The 25,620-nt window shown below is 42.6% G+C and overlaps 1 protein-coding gene across 3 annotated transcripts; it reads left to right on the top strand.

The window, feature by feature from the left end:
• The first annotated feature begins 349 nt into the window (after positions 1-349).
• On the top strand, positions 350-25,374 carry LOC121531774 (carbonic anhydrase 5B, mitochondrial). Of its 3 annotated transcripts, none has more exons than XM_041837212.2 (7): positions 350-980; positions 19,054-19,251; positions 19,968-20,086; positions 20,949-21,044; positions 22,813-22,875; positions 23,560-23,718; positions 23,854-25,374. In XM_041837212.2, the coding sequence occupies exons 1-7, from the start codon at positions 839-841 to the stop codon at positions 24,022-24,024; spliced, it is 948 nt and encodes a 315-aa protein (XP_041693146.1). In that variant the 5' UTR covers positions 350-838; the 3' UTR covers positions 24,025-25,374. The 3 variants fall into 3 exon arrangements, with proteins under 3 accessions (XP_041693146.1, XP_041693148.1, XP_041693147.1); XM_041837214.1 differs by lacking the exon at positions 350-980 and adding an exon at positions 16,450-16,532; XM_041837213.2 differs by lacking the exon at positions 350-980 and adding an exon at positions 18,606-18,901.
• The last annotated feature ends 246 nt before the right edge of the window (positions 25,375-25,620 follow it).

Genomic DNA, 25,620 nt, shown 5'->3' on the forward strand with positions numbered 1-25,620 from the left:
TAGAAACTGTGTGCGACAGCGTTCCCCAACCCCTCCCCGTTTTTCAACTGGTCGTTCAGTACAGTTCCATTTCCGTTAAATTGTACGTTCCAGAACGTAAAAACGTACCCGAACGCAGCCCTGTTGTTTACTAAGCATGTGACAAATACAATTTGATTAGGTCACGTCTGAGTACATATGGGAGAAGTCGGAGCTCAGGGATGATAAACGAGTTTCCCTCAAGTATTTACGAGTTGGAGGGACGTTCAAGTGCATTTTTCAGTCATATGCTCGTATTTACGAGATTCTATGAACGTATATGAACGTAGCATAGTCTCCCGCTTGTGGATTTGGAACGCCCCTCGGAGGATAAAGCTGATTGGTCGGGATGGGAATCTTGCGACCCCCACTCAGCTACCTCTTCGTACTTACGTTGCTTTGTAAATACATTTACAAACAATCTGTTATTTTCGTTGATGCGGCGCGTGAAATAGTTGTAGGTAGCTAAATTCGATGGGTGCGGTGTTCAAGTAAGATCACGCATCAACAGGACTTGTGAAAAGCTGTAAAACCGGGTGGAATTTACTGTCAGTTCGTGAATGTTTAATCCTGTGAAAACCTGCCCATTTTGTTGCTACCAGTCAAGCGAGAGAGACCAGCCAGCCAACCGACAATGTGGAAGACAAGGGGTCCTAAAAAAGCAACACCCCGTTAAGTGAAAACAGCTATGAAACCAACCCGTAAAACCTAGGGGGACGAGGAACAGTTGACTTGACGTTTTGTCTTACCTGAACGGATAAATAACATTCAACTTTGACTCTCGCAACCTTCGAGTAGCGTATTCGGAGAACCAGAGATAATGGTGGCTCTCTCATCGATTTTAACGCCACTTGCTCGGCATCTGCACAGACATCTCATCAAGCAAACTAAAGGTCAACGTTTGATACCTGTGAGAAGATGCAACCTCACTGTATGTTCAAGCAAATATGTGCTTTCAGCCTGTAAGTGTCGACACTTTTCAAGTAGCTTGCATCATTATATGAATTACAGTTGAATTTGCTAGTTGAGGCTATATATTTCATTTAAGACTAGAACCGTCAGTTCCATGATCACTAGTCACTCAGTCCAGCTGACAAATTCCACACACGACATAAAAAATAACTGTTTAAATCTCTTAAGCAGCGGTAACGGAAATGGCTACGTTGTAAAGTTTTAATCCACATCACTATGGCTACCAATTTATGTATATAAATAGTTGATGGCTACATTACTAAAGGGTTAATGGAATTGTTTTAATCGCAATGCGTGCACGAACAATACATGGAAACCAGGGACTGGATTTCTGCATGAGTGAATCGGGTTCATTATGCCAGCAGCATACCACCCTGCATTCCACTGCTGGCTTGCCTCTGAAGTTAAGCGGGGTTGGTCCTAGTCAGTCCCTGGACCATATGTAGCTGGAAGTGGTGTTGGAGGGCCAGTAGGAGGCACTCTTCCTTAAGGTCAAAAATATTATCCCAATGCCCCAGGGCAGTGATTGGGGTCATTGCCCTGTGTAGGGTGCTGTCTTTTGGATGGGATGGGACGTTAAACGGATGTCCTGTGTTGTCCTCCCACTACGACTCGGGAAAGCATGCAGTTTATTATGCTACAGTTGAAATAAATTATGAACTTCACAGGGTGGTGAAAGTGCACTGCCTTTAGCTTGATGCTCCATTCCAATAAATATCGAGGGTCTTATTCTGGTGACATGATGATCGATGCTTGGCTGCCGTTTGACAAATAAAAATGATCTTGCTATTTTGTCCATAATGTCGTCATGTAGGCTATACACGCACTGTATCTGCGAGCTGTTCTCTGGTGAGAGAATGCAAATCTTTTATGCAGATTTTAGAATATTTGCATGAAAATCTCTCGCCAATTGGCCACACATTTATGCGAATATTCTCAAATCTGCATAAAGAAAATATGGGTGTTTTCCCACCAGTGGTGTGTTTCCACCAAATTGACTTGTTGCAGATAAAAGGCTGCGAGTGATGACAGTGCACATAAAAATAGCTTTTGTGGTTAAATTCCCATGTACCGAAATAAAAAATACAAGGTAAATGGGTTTCCATCACATTTTCAACTCTACTGATGGTTTTGTCACAAAAAATGCTGCGTTTATATAGCGAATGTGCCCATTCTGGTCTTGGCACGTGCGCTCTAGCCAACAGCTCGCAGATACAGTGAGGGTATAGCCTACATGATGAGATGGTGGTCCTCTGTAGCTCAGCTGGTAGAGCACGGCGCTTGTAACGCCAAGGTAGTGGGTTCGATCCCCGGGACCACCCATACGTAAAAATGTATGCACGCATGACTGTAAGTCGCTTTGGATAAAAGCGTCTGCTAAATGGCATATTTGTTAATTTTTTAAAATGAGATTATTATGGACAAAAGAGCAAGATTATTTTTATTTGTCAAATGGCAGCCAAGCATCGATCATCATGTCACCAGAATAAGACCCTCAATATTTATTGGAATGAAGCATCAAGCTAAAGACTGTGCACTTTCACCACCCTGTAAAGTTCATCATCATTTATTTAATCTTTATCCTAATAAACTGCATGGTTTCCCAAGTCATAGTGGGAGGACCACACACTATATCATCACGTGACTCCAAGTTTACTTAAATATAATGGTTATTATATCAATTTTTGCGCATAAAGCTGTTTCCACAACCATTTATCACATAATACATTTTACAGGCACAAAAAGATCCCACCATGTCGAACAAACAAATTGTCGCCATTTATGAAATTGTACCGAAACTACCTATTTCCATCCCAGCTGTCTTGATTTTTTTTACATGTATGATTTTTCTCTCAATAAAACTGCGGATGGAAACAGTTACTGATAAACATTTTTTTTACTGTGTTTGTTTATCTTAAAGGGATACTTCGGGATTTTGGCAATGCGGCCCATTATGTACTTCCATAGAGTCAGATTAACTTGTGGATACCATTTTTATGTCTGTGTCAAATAATAATAATAATAATATGCCATTTAGCAGACGCTTTTATCCAAAGCGACTTACAGTCATGTGTGCATACATTTTTACGTATGGGTGGTCCCGGGGATCGAACCCACTACCCTGGCGTTACAAGCGCCATGCTCTACCAATTGAGCTACAGAGAAAGTAAGAAGGAAGTTCGAGGTATTTTCACGAGCCAATGCTAACTAGCGTTAGCACAATGACAAAGTCTATGTGTGCTAGATGATACCCATAGACTTCCAGTCATTGCGCTAACGCTATTTAGCAACTTCCTTCAAACTGCACGCAGAGGTATAAAAATGGGATCTACGAGTTCATCTGACTCTGGGGAAGTAGATAAAAGGCCTCATTGCCAAAATCCCGAGGTATCCCTTTAAAGTAGCTGTCCAGTGTTTCCAGATTTCTATTAAATATGACCTATAATTAATTAATTAATTACAATATGTGTGAAATAGTTTTCCTTCCAAAAAATGGTAATTAAGTATGTTAAAAAGCAGCTTTTCTGTGTTTGAATGGTATGGGCATACCCCAACAACAGAATGGTGTGGGCGTATACTGGTCAATAGGCCTTTATCACGCCCATAACCGCTACATCCGGTCAGTGGTTAGTTGCGTAGCACAACATCCCGAAAAATGGAGACGCGGCCGTTATTTTTTTGCCACTTCTGCTTGACCTGCCAAAAGTTGATCAGACAGATGTGGTCAATCTTGTTGAGCTCCACTCGGCGACTAAGAGGCCGAAGCTCGATAAAAGTTATTCCACAAGGACTACCTTTTCAATTACGAAGGTAAGTTTACCATAAGCTATATTTACCATCACCAGCTAGCTAGCTGTAGCTAACGCTGTAACGTTAGCTACAAACTCAAGCTAAAACGTTATGGCATTGTTTAACCTGCGACTAAATATAACACGTTGCTATCTAGTTAGCTAACTATAACAAGTGCTTCAGTTCAAGTGATACCAAATTGATTACTTGAGTGCTTCCTTGATTTGACAACTAATGATTGTCATATTTTTTTCTGTAAATGTTCAGTATCGAACAAGGTAAACAGGGAGGTTGTTTGAAAGGTGCTACAGGTCAATGAGGAAGAACGAGGAGCCACATTCACTGCAGGTTACCCATAGATAAGATTAAGAAAAGTTCCGATTTGATCAAGTTCATTACTTTTGTTTTACTGCGGTTGCAGATTTCCTTTATAACTCGACAATATAGCTATCTCTCATAAAGACCATACTCTTTGTTTATCTACTGTAGCGCTGCCTAACCCTTTCAATTAGGTTTGGAAGCTGTGGACAAAATGTTTTGCTTCTCTATTAGAAAATATTTGACTGTCTTTTATAGAAACAATGATTGTAAATAGTACTGATATTGGTACTGTAGATCACTTTCTAAACAGACATGATGCCTGCTGTCTCTGTTCTGTTCATGTGGTTCAGGGAAAGCTATGTGCAACCACCTTTGTAGAGCTAGGCCTAGATGTTGTTTCTGATATAATTTTGGGATGTAAAATGGAATGTCTGCAAATTTGTTTTGTCTGCACAAGTGTTCTTATTCTTGTTTTCAGGGGATCCGCCCAGAACCAACGGACCAGCTTGTCGTAAGAACCAAGGATGTCTGGCAGAAGTGGCTTAAAATCTACACTTTACCAAGCATACATCAATTTTCTGTGATGAGATGTTATTTTTTTCATTTTCAATCACGCTCTGCTAGAGCTTCCCCGGTCAACTGTAAGTGCAGTTATTGAAAAGTGGAAACTTCTAGGAGCAACAATGGCTCAGCCGTGAAGTGGTAGGCCACACAAGCCCACAGAACGAGACCGCCGAGTGCTGAAGCGCTTAGCACGTAAAGATCGTCTGTCCTCGGTTGCAACACTCACTACCGAGTTCCAAACTGCCTCTGGAAGCAACGTCAGCACAATAACTGTTCGTCGGGAGCTTCATTAAATGGATTTCCATGGCCGAGCATCCGCACACAAGCCTAACATCACCATGCGCAATGCCAAGCGTCGGTTGGAGTGGTGTAAAGCTCTCCACCATTGGACTCTGGAGCAATGGAAACGCGTTCTCTGGAGTGATGAATCAGGCTTCACCATCTGGCAGTCCGACGAACGAATCTGGGTTTGGCGGATGCCAGGAGAATGCTACCTGCCCGAATGCATAGTGCCAACTGTAAAGTGTGGTGGAGGAGGAATAATGGTCTGGGGCTGTTTTTCATGGTTCGGGCTAGGTCACTTAGTTCCAGTGAAGGGAAATATTAACGCTACAACATACAATGACATTCTAGACGATTCTGTGCATCCAACTTTGTGGCAACAGTTTGGGGGATGGCCCTTTCCTGTTTCATGAAATTGCCCTCGTGCACAAAGCAAGGTCCATACAGAAATGGTTTGTCGAGATCGGTGTGGAAGAACTTGACTGGCCTGCAGAGCCCTGACCTCAACCCCATCGAACACCTTTGGGATGAATTGGAACGTCGACTGCGAGCCAGGACTAATCGCCCAACATCAGTGCCCGACCTCACTAATGCTCTTGTGGCTGAATGGAAGCAAGTTCCCACAGCAATATTCCAACATCTAGTGGAAAGCCTTCTCAGAAGAGTGGAGGCTGTTATAGCAGCAAAGGGGGGACCAACTCCATATTAATGCCCATGATTTTGGAATGAGATGTTCGACGAGCAGGTGTCCACATACTTGTGGTCATACTTGTGGTCCTCTGTAGCTCAATTGGTAGAGCATGGTGCTTGTAACGCCAGGGTAGTGGGTTCGATCCCCGGGACCACCCATACGTAAAAATGTATGCACACATGACTGTAAGTCGCTTTGGATAAAAGCGTCTGCTAAATGGCATATTATTATGTAGTGTATTATTTTTGCAATGTTCGAAACATTGCTCTGCACTACTGATAGAGCTCTGTGTGTGTCTACAATACACTGTTTTATTGTGTTTATTGGCTCTGTTTTTAAACAACGTTTGACCATTTTGTAGAGGGTGTTGTGTTCTATCATTTTCACAGTTGTTGACTTCTAACTGAAGGGATGTGAAGTTTCAAAAGCTCTATTCACCAAGACGTGCCTTCTTCATGCGATGTGAAACATTACTTTGAAAGTTAAATAAATTGTAGTATTTCTGCACCTTATCTTCAGTCATGTGGATTGTTATTCTAACTATGATCTGATCATTTCCGTACATACTACAAGGTGTAAGAGTAAGGATTCAGCAGGAGGCAAGCGGGTAAAGTTGCAAATATGTGTTGATTTTATTTACACAGCGCTGGTGAGTTTCCAAAGGTGACGATTATATTTACAAATAAAGAGATATATTTACCAAGTTTTCGGAAGAGTGCCTCCTATTTTTTAAGTCTTCAGGTAAACCGGTCCCAGCAGTGTAGTTTGGTTGAAATGTAGGCTACATTCGAAAGGTGCTGCCGCAGAGTATCTTAAACGTAGAGCCTTCAACTCTTTTCACAGCATGGAAACTTACTTTGCTTGTTATTACTACAGAGAGGTACGCTATAAAAACACTGACTTTGCTTCTGCCATTGTTGTTTACTCTTGGTAAGCAAGAAAGGGACCAGAACTTGTCATCCAACAAACGACACTTACGAAATCCGAAAGGTTGATAAAAGCCTATACAAATATTAATGACAAGTAAACAGCTGATTGGTCAGCTCAGCTAATGAGACACCTCGGCCAAAAACATGACATTATCCTCTGAGGAAATGGCAAATATTTTTGAAATGGTCTGTTTTGAGATACAAGTTTGAGGTGGGGTTTTTGAAGTATTTTTTTTCTCTGATTTATGCTTTGACCATAAATATGAGTATAGGATGAGTCAACAACATTATTTGGGTATGAGTTAATAGATTATTAGCATTTTAAAAGTGAAATTTTCACTGGACAGTTACTTAACATAATTTTTAATGTATTTGTAATTTTTACTTAGCGTATTTATTTTCTTACAGACATGTTTTGGTGGTTTGTTTATGGTCTGTCTTTGTTTTACACATTCATAAGGCCTTGCAGACTGAGCCTGCCAGTGCAATCATACAAAATAAAATCATGTTTGTCAAGAACTACTGCCCCACCGAGGTGCATTTTATGTTTTAATTTCTTCAGTCCCAGGCAAACCCATACATTTTTGGGGGTGGATGCATTGGGAGTGGAAAATAACGTGCTAGAAAAAACTTTTAATCCATACAATGGTCCTTTTGGAGGAAGGATTGTTTTTTTGTTGTTGACATATATTTGACATTTGTATCTAAAAGCATTATTCATTGAGAAATAAGGAATCAAAGTTGGCATATTTATTACATTTTGGCCTTACTCAGTCCTTTAAGACTCCACAATGTTTCATATGTAGGTGCTACAAAGCAACAATTGGTGTCATATGAAGCTTTACCGCTTGCTCTGAAATATGAGTGATATTTTGATTTCAATAACACATTTCTTACATTCATTTATGAATATTGAAGAATATAAAAATGAATCTAGAAAATATACCATTTTTGATTTGGCAAATTATTCTATATATTGTTGAACATTACAGTGGGGAAAAAAGTATTTAGTCAGCCACCAATTGTGCAAGTTCTCCCACTTAAAAAGATGAGAGAGGCCTGTAATTTTCATCATAGGTACACGTCAACTATGACAGACAAAATGAATTTTTTTTTCTCCAGAAAATCACATTGTAGGATTTTTAATGAATTTATTTGCAAATTATGGTGGAAAATAAGTATTTGGTCAATAACAAAAGTTTCTCAGTACTTTGTTATATACCCTTTGTTGGCAATGACACAGGTCAAACGTTTTCTGTAAGTCTTCACAAGGTTTTCACACACTGTTGCTGGTATTTTGGCCCATTCCTCCATGCAGATCTCCTCTAGAGCAGTGATGTTTTGGGGCTGTCGCTGGGCAACACGGACTTTCAACTCCCTCCAAAGATTTTCTATGGGGTTGAGATCTGGAGACTGGCTAGGCCACTTCTTACAAAGCCACTCCTTCGTTGCCCGGGCGGTGTGTTTGGGATCATTGTCATGCTGAAAGACCCAGCCACGTTTCATCTTCAATGCCCTTGCTGATGGAAGGAGGTTTTCACTCAAAATCTCACGATACATGGCCCCATTCATTCTTTCCTTTACACGGATCAGTCGTCCTGGTCCCTTTGCAGAAAAACAGCCCCAAAGCATGATGTTTCCACCCCCATGCTTCACAGTAGGTATGGTGTTCTTTGGATGCAACTCAGCATTCTTTGTCCTCCAAACACGACGAGTTGAGTTTTTACCAAAAGTTCTATTTTGGTTTCATCTGACCATATGACATTCTCCCAATCCTCTTCTGCATCATCCAAATGCACTCTAGCAAACTTCAGACGGGCCTGGACATGTACTGGCTTAAGCAGGGGGACACGTCTGGCACTGCAGGATTTGAGTCCCTGGCGGCGTAGTGTGTTACTGATGGTAGGCTTTGTTACTTTGGTCCCAGCTCTCTGAAGGTCATTCACTAGGTCCCCCCGTGTGGTTCTGGGATTTTTGTTCACCGTTCTTGGGATCATTTTGACCCCACGGGGTGAGATCTTGCGTGGAGCCCCAGATCGAGGGAGATTATCAGTGGTCTTGTATGTCTTCCATTTCCTAATAATTGCTCCCACAGTTGATTTCTTCAAACCAAGCTGCTTACCTATTGCAGATTCAGTCTTCCCAGCCTGGTGCAGGTCTACAATTTTGTTTCTGGTGTCCTTTGACAGCTCTTTGGTCTTGGCCATAGTGGAGTTTGGAGTGTGACTGTTTGAGGTTGTGGACAGGTGTCTTTTATACTGATAACAAGTTAAAACAGGTGCCATTAATACAGGTAACGAGTGGAGGACAGAGGAGCCTCTTAAAGAAGAAGTTACAGGTCTGTTGGAGCCAGAAATCTTGCTTGTTTGTAGGTGACCAAATACTTATTTTCCACCATAATTTGCAACTAAATTCATTAAAAATCCTACAATGTGATTTTCTGGAGAAAAATTTTCTCAATTTGTCTGTCATAGTTGACGTGTACCTATGATGAAAATTACAGGCCTCTCTCATCTTTTTAAGTGGGAGAACTTGCACAATTGGTGGCTGACTAAATACTTTTTCCCCCACTGTATATACTCTACTACGGGCATATCAACGTTCCAGAGTAGGGTTTCTGCTAGTTCTAATGTGATGGCCCATTTCATACAGAGAAATTGGTATAGTAGGCAATGTAACCATTCACAGCCCTCCTTTTACTTGTAAACTCAGCAAAAAAGAAACGTCCCTTTTTCAGGACCCTGTCTTTCAAAGATAATTTGTAAAAATCCAAATAACTTGTTATTTGTCACATACACGTGTTTAGCAGATGTTATAGCGGGTGTAGCGAAATGCTTGTGCTTCTACCTCCGACATTGCAGTAATATCTAACAATTTCACAACATATACCCAATACACACAAAACTAGTAAGGAATGGGATTTAAGAATATATACATATGTGGCCAAGCAATGACAGAGCGGCATGGACTAAGATACAGTAGAATATTATAGAATATAATACAGTATATACATATGAGATGAGTAGTGCAAGATATGTAAACATTTATTAAAGTGACTAGAGTTCAATTTCTTAAAGTGGCCAGTGATTTCAATAGGCAGCAGCAGCCTCTAATGTGCTAGTGATGGCTATTTAACAGTCTGATGGCCTTGAGATAGAAGCTGTTTTTCATTCTCTCGGTCCCAGCTTTGATGCACCTGTACTGACCTCGCCTTCTGGATGATAGCGGGGTGAACAGGCAGTGGCGCGGGTGGTTGATGTCCTTGATTATCTTTTTGGCCTTCCTGCGACATTGGGTTTTGTATGTGTCTTGAAGGGCGTGTAGTTTGCCCCCGGTAATGCGTTTGGCAGCCCCACCCTCTGGAGAGCCCTGCGGTTGTGGGCGGTGCAGTTGCCGTACCAGGCGGTGATACAGCCCACAGGATGCTCTCAATTGTGCATCTGCAAAAGTTTGTGAGGGTTTTAGGTGCTATGCCAAATTTCTTCAGCCTCCTGAGGTTGAAGAGGCTCTGTTGCGCCTTCTTCACCACACTGTCTGCGTGGGTGGACCATTTCAGTTTGTCTGTGATGTGTACACCAAGGAACTTGAAGCTTTCTACCTTCTCCACTGCGGTCCCATCAATGTGGATAGGGGGTTCACCCTCTGCTGTTTCCTGAAGTCCACGATCATCTCCTCTTGTTTTGTTGATGTTGAGTGAGAGGTTATTTTCCTGGCACCACACTCCCATAGCCCTCACCTCCTCCCTGTAGGCGGTCTCGTCATTGTTGGTAATCAAGCCTACTACTGTTGTGTCGTCTGCAAACTTGATGATTTGAGTTGGAGGCGTGCTTGGCCACGCAGTCATGGGTGAAAATGGAGTACGGGAGGGGGCTGAGCACGTTAGTCACATGTCTGTGGAACTTGTTCAGTTTATGTCTGTTGTTGAAACTTGTTATGTTCATACAAATATTTACACATGTTAAGTTTGCTGAAAATAAACGCAGTTGACAGTGAGAGGACGTTTCTTTTTTTGCTGAGTTTATAATTGGACATCCTGCAAATCACCAGCAGAGGGCAACCATTTAAAAAATCCATTTTCACATTCACTCTGTAGGTAATGCTAACAAATTGGATCATAACTCTAAAAGTAGCAGAGATCCCATTCTGGAACTTTGATTTGGCCATAGAGCAGGTTTCCCCAACTGGGAATTTGTCCCCCGGGTGATTTAATTTCCCCCCCTTTTGTGAACATAAACGACTGAACCGAGTTTGGAAAACCCTGCTCCAAAGGACCATTCTATGGATTAAATGGTGTAAAAATCCCCCAAATTATATATATTTTTTTGTCCTGGTTTTGTGATGAATCACCCAAAAGCAGTTTTTCTATAGCACATGAGTCAGTTTAGGGCACAGAAAAAGCAGTTATGTTTCTGCTGGGAAACACATGGAGGTTCTATAATCTGCATAATGCCTCAAATCCTGTTGAAGATGATGAACATTGTGGTTGGTTGATTTATGGTGAGAACCACATGATGTTGTCTGCTATGAGAGAGGAGTCCTACTGGTGTTCAACCTATTTTTACTACCCATGACCCTGCATACCTCACTGAGAAACCTGTGGCACATGTATCTCCCTAAGATCCACTGGGCCACAGAATTAGATAGAACACATTATCTCTATGCATGAGAGTGGATTATAAAAAATGCATTGCTCATTCAGTAAAGGAAGTAGACATTTAAAAAAAATTCAGACTGGTATCTTGTTATGATCTTCATTGTCACAATTCCTATTTCAGTATTTCCCTAATTCTGTCCTGGGGAACCCAAGGTGTGCACATGTTGGCTTTTGCCCTAGCACTACACAGCTGATTCAAATAATCAAAGCTTGATGATTAGTTGATTCTTTGAATCAGCTATGTAGTGTTAGGGCAAAAACCAAAACATGCACCCCTTGGGGTCCCCAGGACCGAGTTTGGGAAACCCTGTATTACATGCAAACCAGAGGGGGAAAAAAACCTCTAGACAACACATTTACTCCACACACAGAGACGCATACAAAGCTCTCCCTCACCCTCCATTTGGCAAATCTGACCATAACTCTATCCTCCTGATTCCTGCTTATAAGCAAAAACTAAAGCAGGAAGCACCAGTGACTCGGTTAATAAAAAAGTGGTCAGATGACGCAGATGCTAAGCTACAGGACTGTTTTGCTAGCACAGACTGGAACATGTTCCGGGATTCTTCAGATAGCATTGAGGAGTACACCACATCAGTCACTGGCTTCATCAATAAGTACATCAATGATGTCGTCCCCACAGTGACCGTACGTACATACCCCAACCAGAAGCCATAGATTACAGGCAACATCCGCACTGAGCTAAAGGGTAGAGCTGCTGCTTTCAAGGAGTGGGACTCTAACCCGGACGCTTATAAGAAATCCCGCTATGCCCTCCGACGAACCATCAAACAGGCAAAGAGTCAATACAGGACTAAGATTGAATCGTACTACACCTGCTCTGATGCTCGTCAGATGTGGCAGGGCTTGAAAACTATTACAGACTACAAAGGGAAACACAGCCGCGAGCTGCCCAGTGACACAAGACTTCCAGACGAGCTAAACCACTTCTATGCTCGCTTCGAGGCAAGCAACACTGAAGCATGCATGAGAGCACCACCTGTTCCGGATGACTATGTGATCACGCTCTCCGTAGCCAATGTGAGTAAGACTTTTAAGCAGGTCAACATTCACAAGGCCGCAGGGCCAGACGGATTACCAGGACGTGTACTCCGAGCATGTGCTGACCAACTGGCAAGTGTCTTCACTGACATTTTCAACATGTCCCTGACTGAGTCTGTAATACCAACATATGTCAAGCAGACCACCATAGTCCCCGTGCCCAAGGACACTAAGATAACCTGCCTAAATGACTACCGACCCGTAGCACTGACATCTGTAGCCACGAAGTGCTTTGAAAGGCTGGTCATGGCTCACATCAACACCATTATCCCAGAAACCCTAGACCCACTCCAATTTGCATACCGCCCCAACAGATCCACAGATGATGCAATCTCTATTGCACTCCACACTGCCCTTTCCCACCTGGACAAGAGGAAAACTTACGTGAGAATGCTATTCATTGACTACAGCTCAGCATTCAACACCATAGTGCCCTCAAAGCTCATCTCTAAGCTAAGGATCCTGGGACTAAACACCTCCCTCTGCAACTGCATCCTGGACTTCCTGACGGGCTGCCCCCAGGTGGTAAGGGTAGGTAACAACACATCTGCCACACTGATCCTCAACACTGGGGCCCCTCAGGGGGGTGTGCTCAGTCCCCTCCTGTACTCCCTGACCACCCATGACTGCATGCACAGGCACGACTCCAACACCATCATTAAGTTTGCAGACGACACAACAGTGGTAGGCCTGATCACTGACAACGATGAGACAGCCTATAGGTAGGAGGTCAGAGACCTGGCCGTGGGGTGCCAGGATAACAACCTCTCCCTCAACGTGACCAAGACAAAGGAGATGATTGTGGACTACAGGAAAAAAAAGAGGGCTGAGCACGCCCCCATTCTCATCGACAGGGCTGTAGTGGAACAGGTTGAGAGCTTCAAGTTCCTTGGTGTCCACATCACCAACAAACTATCATGGTCCGAACACACCAAGACAGTCGTGAAGAGGGCACGACAAAGCCTATTCCCCCTCAGGAGACTGAAAAGATTTGGCATGGGTCCTCAGATCCTCAAAAAATTCTACAGCTGCACCATCGAGAGCATCCTGACTGGTTGCATCACCGCCTGGTATGGCAACTGCTCGGCCTCCGACCGCAAGGCACTACAGAGGGTAGTGCGTACGGCGCAGTACATCACTGGGGCCAAGCTTCCTGCCATCCAGGACCTCTATACCAGGCGGTGTCAGAGGAAGGCCCTCAAAATTGTCAAAGACTCCAGCCACCCTAGTCAAAGACTGTTCTCTCTGCTACTGCAAGGCAAGCGGTACCGGAGTGCCAAGTCTAGGTCCAAAATACTTCTCAACAGCTTCTACCCCCAAGCCATAAGACTCCTGAACAGCTAATCATGGCTAACCAGACTATTTGCACTGCCCCCCCACCCCCACCCCATCTTTTTACGCTGCTGCTACTCTGTTAATTATTTATGCATAGTCACTTTAACTCTACCCACATGTACATATTACCTCAACTACCTCAACTAGCCGGTGCCCCCGCACATTGACTCTGCACCGGTACCCCCCTGTATATATAGCCTCCCTACTGTTATTTTATTTTACTTCTGCTCTTTTTTTCTCAACACTTTTTAGTTGTTGTTTTATTTTACTTTTTTATTTAAAAAATAAATGCAATGTTGGTTAAGGGCTGTAAGTAAGCATTTCACTGTAATGTCTACACCTGTTGTATTCGGCGCATGTGGCCAATAAAATTTGATTTGATGGGAAACTAGGCTGCATTAAAACATTTTGTAGTAAGAATATTTTATCAGGTACAGTCAGGGCTCTAAATGTAAATGCATTTGTATCCCTATTCTGTCCCACAATCTGTCCCCTCCGTGTATGCTTCATTCATGCAACTCCCTTGCACGCGGCATACGTACGTCATACACATTTTACCAGTTGAAAGAAATGATTGATTGACCTTCACAGTAGAAGCGCGGGGTCAATTTGACCGTTTAGGTTTACTTTCAAAGTTACGTACTACGAAGAAAATAATAATAATCACTGCGCAGCTGTATGGAATTTAGCTAATGTTAACAGTCAGGTAGGTAGCTGATAGCATGATGGATATTAGAAAGTGGCTTCGCCAGGGCACAACGGCAGCATCGGATCAAAGCGGCGGGGAGGGGGAGAAGCCTGCCACAGAGGCCAAGGCCGCTGAGCCAACGCTAATCACCAAGGCCAAGGCCGCCGAGCCCAGCAGCAAAGGCACCTGCGCAACCATCTTGCAGCCTGGTGATATAGGAGGTAACCAACCCGAGGAGGGGCCTGCAGCCGCCAAGACCGAACCTAGCAGCAGCACCGCCAGGATATTACAAGCACCGACGCCTCCGTTAGTCGATGACCTCTGTGATAAGGAGCCAGCGCAGGTTTGTCTGTGGAAATACCCAACCCGCCTGTACTGTGGGAGAAAACTGGCAAGAAACTGCAAGGCAGATGCAGCTTTCTGCTGTCCTTCTCGAAAATGTTACATCGGCTCCAATGCGAACGCCGATAAGGCATTCACCCTAACTGGATATAATAACTGCAGACGCCAATGATAGCAACAAGGGACTGGGGAGGCATGCATCAAACAAAGAACATTTGAAATGCATGGTACTTTGGACAGAAAGACAAGCAAGGAAGATTTCAACACTTGTGAATTCTTGCAAGAAATCGTATGTATTTGTCATCGATTGTGGACATTGTGGAATTTCTTGCTGTCAACGAACTTCCTCTCAGGGGAACTTTGGATGCGATGGATGCAAGAGGGGAGGGGGGCGGTGGACTATTCCTGGCGATGTTACATTATACGCTCAGGAAAGACGAGGAACTTGCTAGTGCCTTAAGCGCAATTCCCTGCATTGCCACATACACATCTCATGACATCCAGAACGAAATAATTGGGCTCATGAGTGAGGTAGTCACAGAGGAAATTGTGAAGGAAGTAGGTGATTCATGGTACACACTTAAAGTGGATGAAACTAAAGACCCAAACGGTTGTGAAAACATTTCAATTGTACTCCGTTACGTTGGTGAAAACAACCGTGTTTGTGAGCGGCTACTGTCAATGGCAACGAGTAAAGAATGTGATGCTTTATCGCTGACTAACTTGGTCCTGTCAGAGCTAACAAATGTTGGCCTTGGCACTGAGAAGATTCTTAGACAATGTTATGATGGGGCCAGTGTGATGTCTGGTAAACATGGGGGCATGCAAAAGGTAGTGCAGGACAAGCTGAATCGGGAAGTGCCGTATGTGCATTGCTTTAACCACCAGCTGCATTTAGTCTTAGTGCACGCTATGTCATCTGAGGGTGCATTAGATGACTTTTTTAACGTGTGTAATTCCCTTTACAAGTTTCTTAGGAAACCAATTGTGGCTGCGCAATATACGGGAGAGAAACTGAAACGGCTGCTTGAGCAGCGATGGACTGGTCATCTGGCCACGGTGTATGTCATTATAAAATCTCTGGACAGCATCATCCACCTGCTCAGAGAAATTGAGAGTACCCGCACCTACGGTACAGAGGTGCGACTTGAGGCTGTGGGCCTATTGAAAGCTGTTTCCAAGCCGAGCTTCAGCTTCAGATTGCCTTCATGGTCCACAAAGTCCTCAGCCTGCTTGACCCCCGCTCCAAGCAAACGGCAAAGAGTAGTGAGTAGTAATCTGAAAGAATACGTAGTCGAAACAACAAAGGGCCAGCAAGAAGAGGATAATGAGAGGGAGTGTAAAAGACTGTTTTTCAGCACTCTGGATGCTGTACTGGGAGGAATGTCCGCAAGATTTAACGAACGAAACAGCCAACTTGTTGAGGTCCTGTGTGCCTTGCACCCAGAGAATGAAACCTTTATGGATGTGGAAAAGGTGAAACCACTGCTGGACTTAATCTTAGGAGACTTTGTGGAAGCTGAGTTTACTGTCGCACGGCAGTTTCTACAGACTGAAATCGGCCGATCTGGAGAAGACATATGGACTACGTAGAACATTTTGGATAGATACTCCGGGCCTCTAACAGCAGTGCCTACTGTGATGATGGCATTGACGCTGGGATTAACATTTGGAGCATCCACTGCAATTTGCGATAACTCTTTTTCAACATTGAAAAACGTATTCAGTGAGGACAGACGGAGCATGTTGCACAGGAGGAAAGCGCAGCTGATTCAACTGGCATTTGAGAGGGATCTTACAAGCAAATTCCGTGGGGAGTGGAACGAGAGACTGCTGAGGAGGTTCAACACAGCATCAAGGCGGCTGCAACTCTTTTGAATCTGGGTAAGAACAGGCAGCCTGGCTGGGCTTGTATTATTTTGTTATTTGCTAGCATTTGGAAATGCGTGGCAAATGTCAGAAATATGTGTATATGTGATTTTCTTCATTGGCGTTGCTGCCAAGTCTACGGCTTGATTTCTGTGATTTGATTGGATTGGAAATGTTTGGTTTATAATATAATCAGATTGTTTTAATGTTGTTTTATATGGTAGAAGAGGTGCTTTGCATTACATTGATGAGGGTGGGCAGACCTTGACCAATGGTTTAGTAACGATGTAGCTATAGTGTTGCCATAAACAACTCTTCGCTATGGAATACTAATTTCTCTGTTATCATACGCAGCGAAGTACGGCACTGTGGGAAGACAGCTTGGTAGCTGCATTGTACCGATAAGTCTTGCTAGTGCATTGTACATTATTGTTTTCTTTCTGCGATTGGAAATGCATTGTATTGGTTTGGAGAGGTGTTATTATGGTAATTAGCAACTGTTTTGCATTGCATTGATGGGTATTGTGTATGTAGCTGTGTAGCGTTGTCATAACTTGCAATTTCTTGAGCCGGTTATGAATTGTCCGTGTTTATAAAGCGGTGCAGTAGCCTGTATTCTTGCGGCAAGACAGCCGTGCGTGGCTGCAAATACATTGTGTGTAATTGTACTATCGATTATTATCCATCCTGTGTTATCAGCAAGCAAAAATAGTTGTGCCCCCTTAGGCATTTCTGATGCCCCCTTGCCGAGTTAATCCTGCCACCGGGCCTGATTCTAGCTCCAGCTGAAGCACATGTTATGCCCTAGAAAGATGGATATACTGGTAATGTTACCAGGTTGTTAGCTAGCTATCTAGCTAGCTAGTGAGGTAACAAACGTGACTGAACAAGGTTTAAAACAAATGGTTAACGGCCAGCGAATAGTTTTAGAACGGCCGGTGACATGGTTTTTAGGAATGTAAAATGCGGCCCTCAATCCTCGACAGGAAGAAAAAAAACATTGCCCGGGTTAATATGAGTAAGATCTTTTTAACTGTTTGTGCTAGTAGAAACAAGCAGTGTTCACTGTAGTAAGGGTGCAAGCATGAAGCTAACGAATCTGCGCTCGGGAAACAACGGTACAGCGAAGCCTTATCATTACAACAATTATAATAAAAATACTTTTTTGTTGTCGCACTGGTGTTCCCAAATTAAAACGGCAGGTTACACAGCAGCGACACACATTTTCGTCGCACTTTAGACTCCTGGGTACAGTAGCAAAAAGGTTAATTGAAAATAATTGTTCCCATTGAAAATACATTTTCCAAAGGACCATTGTACAGATATAGGACGTCCTACTAAATTTCTTGTAACGCCAGAAGATGCAGATCTGAGAAACGTTCCATTCAGAGCTGAACTACTGTCTCTCTTTCCTGCTGTGGAGTAGACCTGTTAGGCTGCCAGTACATTCTGTGAGTCAGTTTCTGTAGCCTACCCACATTTTACTTATTCTGCAATTTCCATTGAATACGAGTTAGAGGAAGGAAGTGGGTGATTCCTCACGAAACCAGGACAAAAAAAGCTATTTGTATCTTAAAGCATAATTGAGAAAGAATGAATCAAAGTTAGCATATTTATGATATGAGATTTTGGCGTTACCCAGGGCTCCTTTAAGACTCCATAATGTTTCATATGTAGGTGCTACAAAGCAAAAATTGGGGTCATATGAAGTTTTGCCGCTTGCTCTGAAATGAGTGGTATTTTGATTTCAATAACATTTTTTTTTACATACATTTATGAATATTTTGATATTCCTGTAGAGAATATATTATGTTTAACACTATATTGAAAAATGTGCCAAATCTTACATGGTATATTTTCAATATTAATGTTTAATATTCATAAATCAATGTATAAAATTATTGAAATCAAAATACTACTCATATTAAAAAGCAAGCGGGAAAAAAAAAATATGATACCTGTGTTTGCTTTGTAGCACCTACAGATAAAACATTATGGAGTCTTAAAGGAGGCCTCGGTAAGGACAAAATGTTATAAATATGCAAACTTTGAATAATTATTTCTCAATTATGCTTCATTACAAATGTCAAATATATGTCAACAAACCTTCCTCCAAAGGACTGTTCTATGGATAAAATGTTTTGAAAATCCCCCAAATCATGGTATTTTTTTGGCCTAGTTTGTGAGGAATAACCCAAGTGTCTCTTTCCTCCTCTGCTTTCCTCATTTCTCTAAACAGAATGTAGGGAGGAGGCTTACTGGTCTAACTCAGTCTATAGAATTGCGTGTCTACTTTATGAGACATTTGATCTTATTTTATTTTAGGCAATTTGACTATAATAGCCAAATAATAATGCAGGAAGCTGGAGAGTACACTATGAAAAGTAAGTGTCAGCATTTGTCTTTGTTTTAGTGGGCTAAGCAATAGGACCAAATGTGATTTACACAAGTGCCCTGTAATTCCTGGTTGAGCTTTATTCATCACAAAGTTTACTGTCAGCTTAGATTTAAATCCTCTCTCATCCTTTGACTCCAGTGCATCCGATGTGGCAGGGACCACTCGTTGCTCCTGGGGGTAACAGACAATCTCCTATTGATATTCGGGTGCGCAAGAGCGTCTTTGATCCGCACCTCAAGCCGCTGACCCCGGATTACGACCCCAGGACGTGTTCACAGATATGGAACAACGGGTACTCATTCCTGGTTGAGTACGACGACACCACCGACAAATCCAGTAAGGACTTTCTGCTCTGCAATGTGCCTCATTAAAACTGCAGTGCCCGCCACATGGAATGTGACTTTGATTTACTTTTTAATATAATATAATATATAATATGCCATTTAGCAGACGCTTTTATCCAAAGCGACTTACAGTCATGCGTGCACACATTTTTGTGTATGGGTGGTCCCGGGGATCGAACCCACTACCTTGGCGTTACAAGCGCCGTGCTCTACCAGCTGAGCTAGCCCTGCCCTAGGCTTATTTCTCGACATCACTCTGTCTTGAAACGTATTGTTTAGACAGTTCTCATTTTCAGTTGAAGTTATTTCAGAAATGTATATTTTGTTTCACTGCTTTAATAATATACTCTAGACTTTACATTAATATTTTGATGCCAATTATACAATAGGCTTATTATTCTGTAATTACATGAATTTTTTGTTCTGCTTTTGTGTGTGTGAGAAGAGAGAGGATACTTGTTATGTTTTAGCATGGATGTTTATATAACACAATATGCAACCCACCACCACTACCGTCATATACACACTTGACCATATACACATCATATATATACACACCATTTCAAGATTTACTGGCATTGAAATGTTTCTAACCCCCACTCAGCTGTTATTTATGTACTAGCTACTGTTTCCCATTCTCAGTATTGTATGTGTCTCTAATACAACACTGATGAATGTTCTATTTATTCTTATCTATCCCTCACTCAGCACTTAAAGGGGGTCCTCTGGAGGATAACTTCCGGCTGTGTCAGTTCCACTTCCATTGGGGGGAGAGCAACGCATGGGGCTCAGAGCATACAGTGGACCGCCGCCTCTTCCCTGCTGAGGTAGCTACCGCACATCCTCTTCCTTAAAAGGATGTGCCAACTTTGTTGATTGCCTCTGAAATTTGAAAAACCTCCTAACATGTCAAGTCTAGTAGAGCTATAGTCTTCAGGAGACTGTGGCATGGAACGGTAGAAGGACTGCTTTTTAGTCATCAGGTCAAAGTGCTGAAGTCCTAGCCAATCCATAATGACATTGGAATGGAATTTCCGTGACAGAGGGGGATTGTGCTGTTGGAAACCTCCTCTACATATAGAATCAGAATGCTCTGTGTGAAATGCATTCTGGTCAATCCTCATGACCCACCTTTGATGTATCTATTTTAAAATTGTTCCACTCACCTAAAGCACACTTAAACAATAGAGGGAGTACTACTGTACTACTGTCTGTCTGGGGAGGGTGCCATGCCAAGCTGTCGTTATTGGCTGTGAAAATCTGACCATGTCAGGGTTCTCAACACTCCCCAGGTGGAGAGTGTGTAGAGAGGCTGAAGTTACGATTACAACACACAACTCCCTCTGTGTCTAATAGGAGCGTACCACAGTCTGGGTATTTAATGGATCCTCAGTTTACTTATTGGGTTGAACCTCTTTTGACAAACCTGCATTTTCTCTTTATGTAAACCTTTCCTGATCCCAGTGTGAATGTGGCTAGGGTGGGCCATTGTTGGGAACTGAAATGGAGTAAAACAAAGAGGAGCTACATGTGACCTCGGAGTCAGACAATGCTCAGTTTGATTTAATAGATACTGATACCTGTCTGTTAAGGATGGGGATTCTGGGGTGTATTTTAAAGTTGACCTGACTCTGGGTGTGTGGATAAACATGTTCTGATTTACATATGCTCCGCCTTTTCTGTCGATAGCTCCACATGGTGCACTGGAACTCTAATAAATACAGCCGGTTTGAGGAAGCTGTGATGGAGGAGAATGGACTGGCTGTTATCGGGGTCTTCCTCAAGGTAATTTATTGCTCTTCGTTAACATAGCAATGGATACATCCCTACAATATGCAACCCACCACCACTACCGTCATATACACAGTGCCTTAGGAAAGTATTCAGACCCCTTGACTTTTTCCACATTTTGTTACGTTACAGACTTATTCTAAAATTGATTAAATTGTTTTTTCCCTAATCGATCTACACACAATACCCCATAATGACAAAGCAAAAACTGGTTTTTAGAAATGTTTGCTAATTTATTTATTTTTAAAAACTGAAAAATTACATTTACGTAAGTATTCAGACCCTTTACTCAGTACTTTGTTGAAGCACCTTTGGCAGTGATTACAGCTTCAAGTCTTCTTGGGTATGACGCTACAAGCTTGGCACACCTGTATTTGGGGAATTTCTCCCATTCTTCTCTGCATATCCTCTCAAGCTCTGTCAGATTGGATAGGGAGCGTTGCTGCACAGCTATTTTCAGGTCTCTCCAGAGATGTGCGATCAAGTTTAAATCTGGGCTCTGGCTGGGCCACTCAAGGACATTCAGAGACTTGTCCCGAAGCCACTCCTGCGTTGTCTTGGCTGTGTGCTTAGGGTCGTTGTCCTGTTGGAAGATGAACCTTCGCCCTAGTCTGAGGTCCTGAGTGCTCTGGAGCAGGTTTTCATCAAGGATCTCTCTGTACTTTGCTCCGTTCATCTTTGCCTCGATCCTGACTAATCTCCCAGTCCCTGCCGCTGAAAAACATCCCCACAGGATGATTCTGTCACCACCATGCTTCACCATATGGATGGTGCCAGGTTTCCTCCAGGCATGACGTTTGGCATTCAGGCCAAAGAGTTCAATTTTGGTTTCATCAGACCAGAGAATCTTGTTTCTCATTGTCTGAGAGTCTTTAGGTGCCTTTTGGCAAACTCCAAGCGGGCTGTCATGTGCCTTTTACTGAGGAGTGGCTTCCGTCTGGTAACTCTACCATTAAGGCCTGATTGGTGGAGTGCTGCAGAGATGGTTGTCCTTCTGGAAGGTTCTCCCATCTCGACAGAGGAACTCAAGAGCTCTGTCAGAGGGACCAAGGCCCTTCTCCCCCGACTATTCAGTTTGGCCAGGCGTCTAGCTCTAGGAAGGGTCTTGTTGGTTCCATGAATGATGGAGGCCACTGTGTTCTTGAGGACCTTCAATGCTGCAGAAATGTTTTGGTACCCTTCCCCAGATCTGTGCCTCGACACAATCCTGTCTCGGAGCTCTACGGACAATTCCTTCGACCTCATGGTTGGTTTTTGCGCTGACATGCACTGTCAACTGTGGGACCTTATATAGACAGGTGTGTGCCTTTCCAAATCATGTCCAGTCAATTGAATTTACCACAGGTGGACTCCAATCAAGTTGTAGAAACATCTCAAGGATGATCAATGGAAACAGGATGCACCTGAGCTCAATTTCGAGTCTCCTAGCAAAGGGTCTGAATACTTATGTAAATAAGGTATGTTTTTTATTTTTAATACATTTGCAAACATTTCCAAAAACCTGTTTTTGCTTTGTCATTATGGGGTATTGTGTGTAGATTGCTGAGGATTTTTATTTATTTAATCCATTTTAGAATAAGGCTGTAACGTAACAAAATGTGGAAAAAGTCAAGGGGTCTGAATACTTTCCGAAGGCACTGTACACACCATTTCAAGATTTACTGGCATTGAAATGTAAACACCCCATGCAGTGAATGTAAACACACAGCACGTGCCTGACAGATGGACTCAGTGCTCAGACACAGATTATTTTACTCCTCAGATAGGGAAGAGACACAAAGGACTGCAGAAACTAGTGGATGCCCTACCTGCTGTCAGACACAAGGTGAGTTCAATGATTGACCACTTAAACCATGAAGGTGATTATAATATTTATTTTTTTACCAAGGTTTCAAAGAGCACATTTCAAGCAGGTGGTATATGCCTCTGAGTTTCTGTTAAGCCCAAGCTTAACGTAAATAGTCAATGTACTGTACGACTCAGTTGGGCAATCTGGACAAGTCTCAGGTGGTGCACACGTTTGTATGGCAATGGTATGTGAGGGGGAGAGTGTGATGACAGATAATATGGAGAGTGTAGGAGCTATATGGGAGTGGTAGAGTGTTGAGTGGTGGAACACCCTTTGTTACCTCCCACAGAATTATTAAACAAATGAATCATTCTGAAATATGATCCGAGATGGGAAGACAGTCAACTGTAACTGCCATCTAGTGGCCATGAGTCAAATTACATGCCACTACTATCATTAAGGTTATTATTTACATTTTAGTCATTTAACAGACGATCTTATCCAGAGCGATTTACAGTTAGTGAGTGCATACATTTTTTCATACTGGCCCCCCGTGGGAAACGAACCCACAACCCTGGCTTTGCAAGCACAATGCTCTACCAACTGAGCTACACGGGGCCACTATGGATGGGGAATGCCAATAATGATTATTATTATTATTATTATTACATGGTTGGCAGCACCATGTGACCCTTTCCTCGTTCCGTTTTCGCTCCCTAGGACAGTGTTGTTGAGTTCACTAGGTTCGACCCAGCCTGCCTACTGCCTACTAACATTGACGACTACTGGACGTATGCAGGGTCACTTACCACTCCTCCTCTGACTGAGGCAGTGACCTGGATTATCATGAAGCAGCACATCGAAGTCAGCCATGACCAGGTTAGTGTGTATGTGTTTGTTTGCTAGTGGAGAACAGGGACGGAACATCAATGGCATTACCAGCAGTTTACAGCTTGGTGTGTTAACTCAGTAGTTTCAGGTCTATGTAACACATTGTTCCTATCCCTTTCTCAGCTGGCAGTGTTTCGGAGCCTGCTCTTCACCTCAGCAGAGGAGGAGGTGCAGAAGAGCATGGTCAACAACTTCCGCGTGCAGCAGCCCCTGAGGGGTCGCACTGTGCGGTCCTCTTTTACCCCCTTCCTGCAGCAGGAGCCACCTGCAAAAGGTCCACACACAGGCCACTGACCGGTACACACAGACTCACTAGGACCCTTCAAACAAAAATTATGCAATTACCCTGGGAAGCAAATTTTTGGGTCTAACAAAGTCTTACGTTTTACTCTACATAAGTCATACTGCTGGCATCTTCTTTCCAAACGCTTTCACTTAAATGACAGGGATTTTAGAATTCCAATGTCATCATCTTAAGCTGTGGTATTCAAAGTCAGGGTCGTGACCCCAAGTTAGGTTGTGTGGGAACTGCTGTGGGTTGGGAGAAAAAAATGGGTAACAAAAAATGAAGAATACAGATTATTTTATGGGACAATATAAAAATGTTTTTGAGAAAGATAATTTGAAAAATACAATTTTGAGTAAGTGTATTTGTTGGTTTCTTTCATTTTGATAAGAGATAAAAATGTAATGAATTGAAGGTTATTTGTTGACGTAAAAATCGAAATGTATCTTTTTTAAGGTCGTGTCATTAGATCTGGGGTGGGGTCGCGAGAAATTCTTGCAAAAAAAAGGGGGTCCCCGCTGAAAAAGTCTGAATACCTATGATCTAAAGGCTTTTTTTGTTGACATCTGTCTCACTGCCTGCTGTCCTGTCAATAAGTGAACGTCATCATCAACACATGGCAGGTGTATTGCTGTAGTCGATGCTAACAGATTTTTGAAACTCCTGTGTCTTAGGTAAATCAGGTTAGGGAGTTTTTTTATGAATGCTCTGAATGTTTTTAAGTTGTAAACCTTATTTATTCACTCCTTATTAACAGTCAAACTTGACACGCTTCCAGAAACCAATGATTGATGCTGCTGGAATACTTTTATATACTATCAACACTTATTATGTAAACTAAGCATATGTATATCACCCTCTTGTGGAAAGAGTACTTCTACAGTAAATTTTATTCTTCCTTGACAAAGTATTTGAGGTGAAGGGGCACCATATATGAATGGGGGTTTAGTTTGAAGGTTTAAGCTCTAAACTTGTTTACAGCATACAGCCGAAGAGATTTAGTTCATTGTATTTAGGCCTAGCTAAGGCTCCAAACTGCACAAATGATTGTTGCTCATTGCTGTTAAATATGTTTTTAGGTGATGATTGGCATTTGTAATGGATTTTAATACATAGTGTTGAGTAGACTAGAATGTACATCTCACTATCTGTAACTTAGAGGTAAAATTAATAATATGTGCAGGATCTACAGCTTCATAATGCCTTATAAGCACAGGGAAACCAGGGCATTTGTTACAACTAATATCACTATTTTGTTGAATTCTATAGCAAACATTGACCTTTTTAACATGAGTGTCTAAGATTATTTTTGTCCTGTAATCAAATTGTTCTGTTGTACTAAACAGGAATCTACCATAGTGCCTTCTATGTTATGCATAATACTGACACACACGGTCACCTCTGTTTTCATAGATCAATAGCTCACTCCAGTGGTGGTTCTGTTGGAGCCTGCTGGTCTATTGCATATTGACAATAGTCTGCCCCTCCCAGGCTTTTAACAGGCAGTCGGTAGATTGTTTGTTTGCCAGGTTGTGGTCCAGGAGATGGGAGAGTTTAGAAAGGGAGTCACATGTACATCATTAGCCTGTTGTTCATCCTGTTGG

This window comes from Coregonus clupeaformis, chromosome 19 (assembly GCF_020615455.1).
Source record: "Coregonus clupeaformis isolate EN_2021a chromosome 19, ASM2061545v1, whole genome shotgun sequence".
NCBI classification, from domain to species: domain Eukaryota; kingdom Metazoa; phylum Chordata; class Actinopteri; order Salmoniformes; family Salmonidae; genus Coregonus; species Coregonus clupeaformis.

Excerpts from the sequence above, each read along its gene's own strand:
- LOC121531774 (XM_041837212.2), top strand. The coding sequence starts at position 839 with ATGGTGGCTCTCTCATCGATTTTAACGCCACTTGCTCGGCATCTGCAC. Across the intron at positions 20,087-20,948 it reads GCCGCCTCTTCCCTGCTGAG|CTCCACATGGTGCACTGGAA; the intron begins GTAGCTACCGCA and ends TTCTGTCGATAG. Across the intron at positions 22,876-23,559 it reads TACCTGCTGTCAGACACAAG|GACAGTGTTGTTGAGTTCAC; the intron begins GTGAGTTCAATG and ends TTCGCTCCCTAG.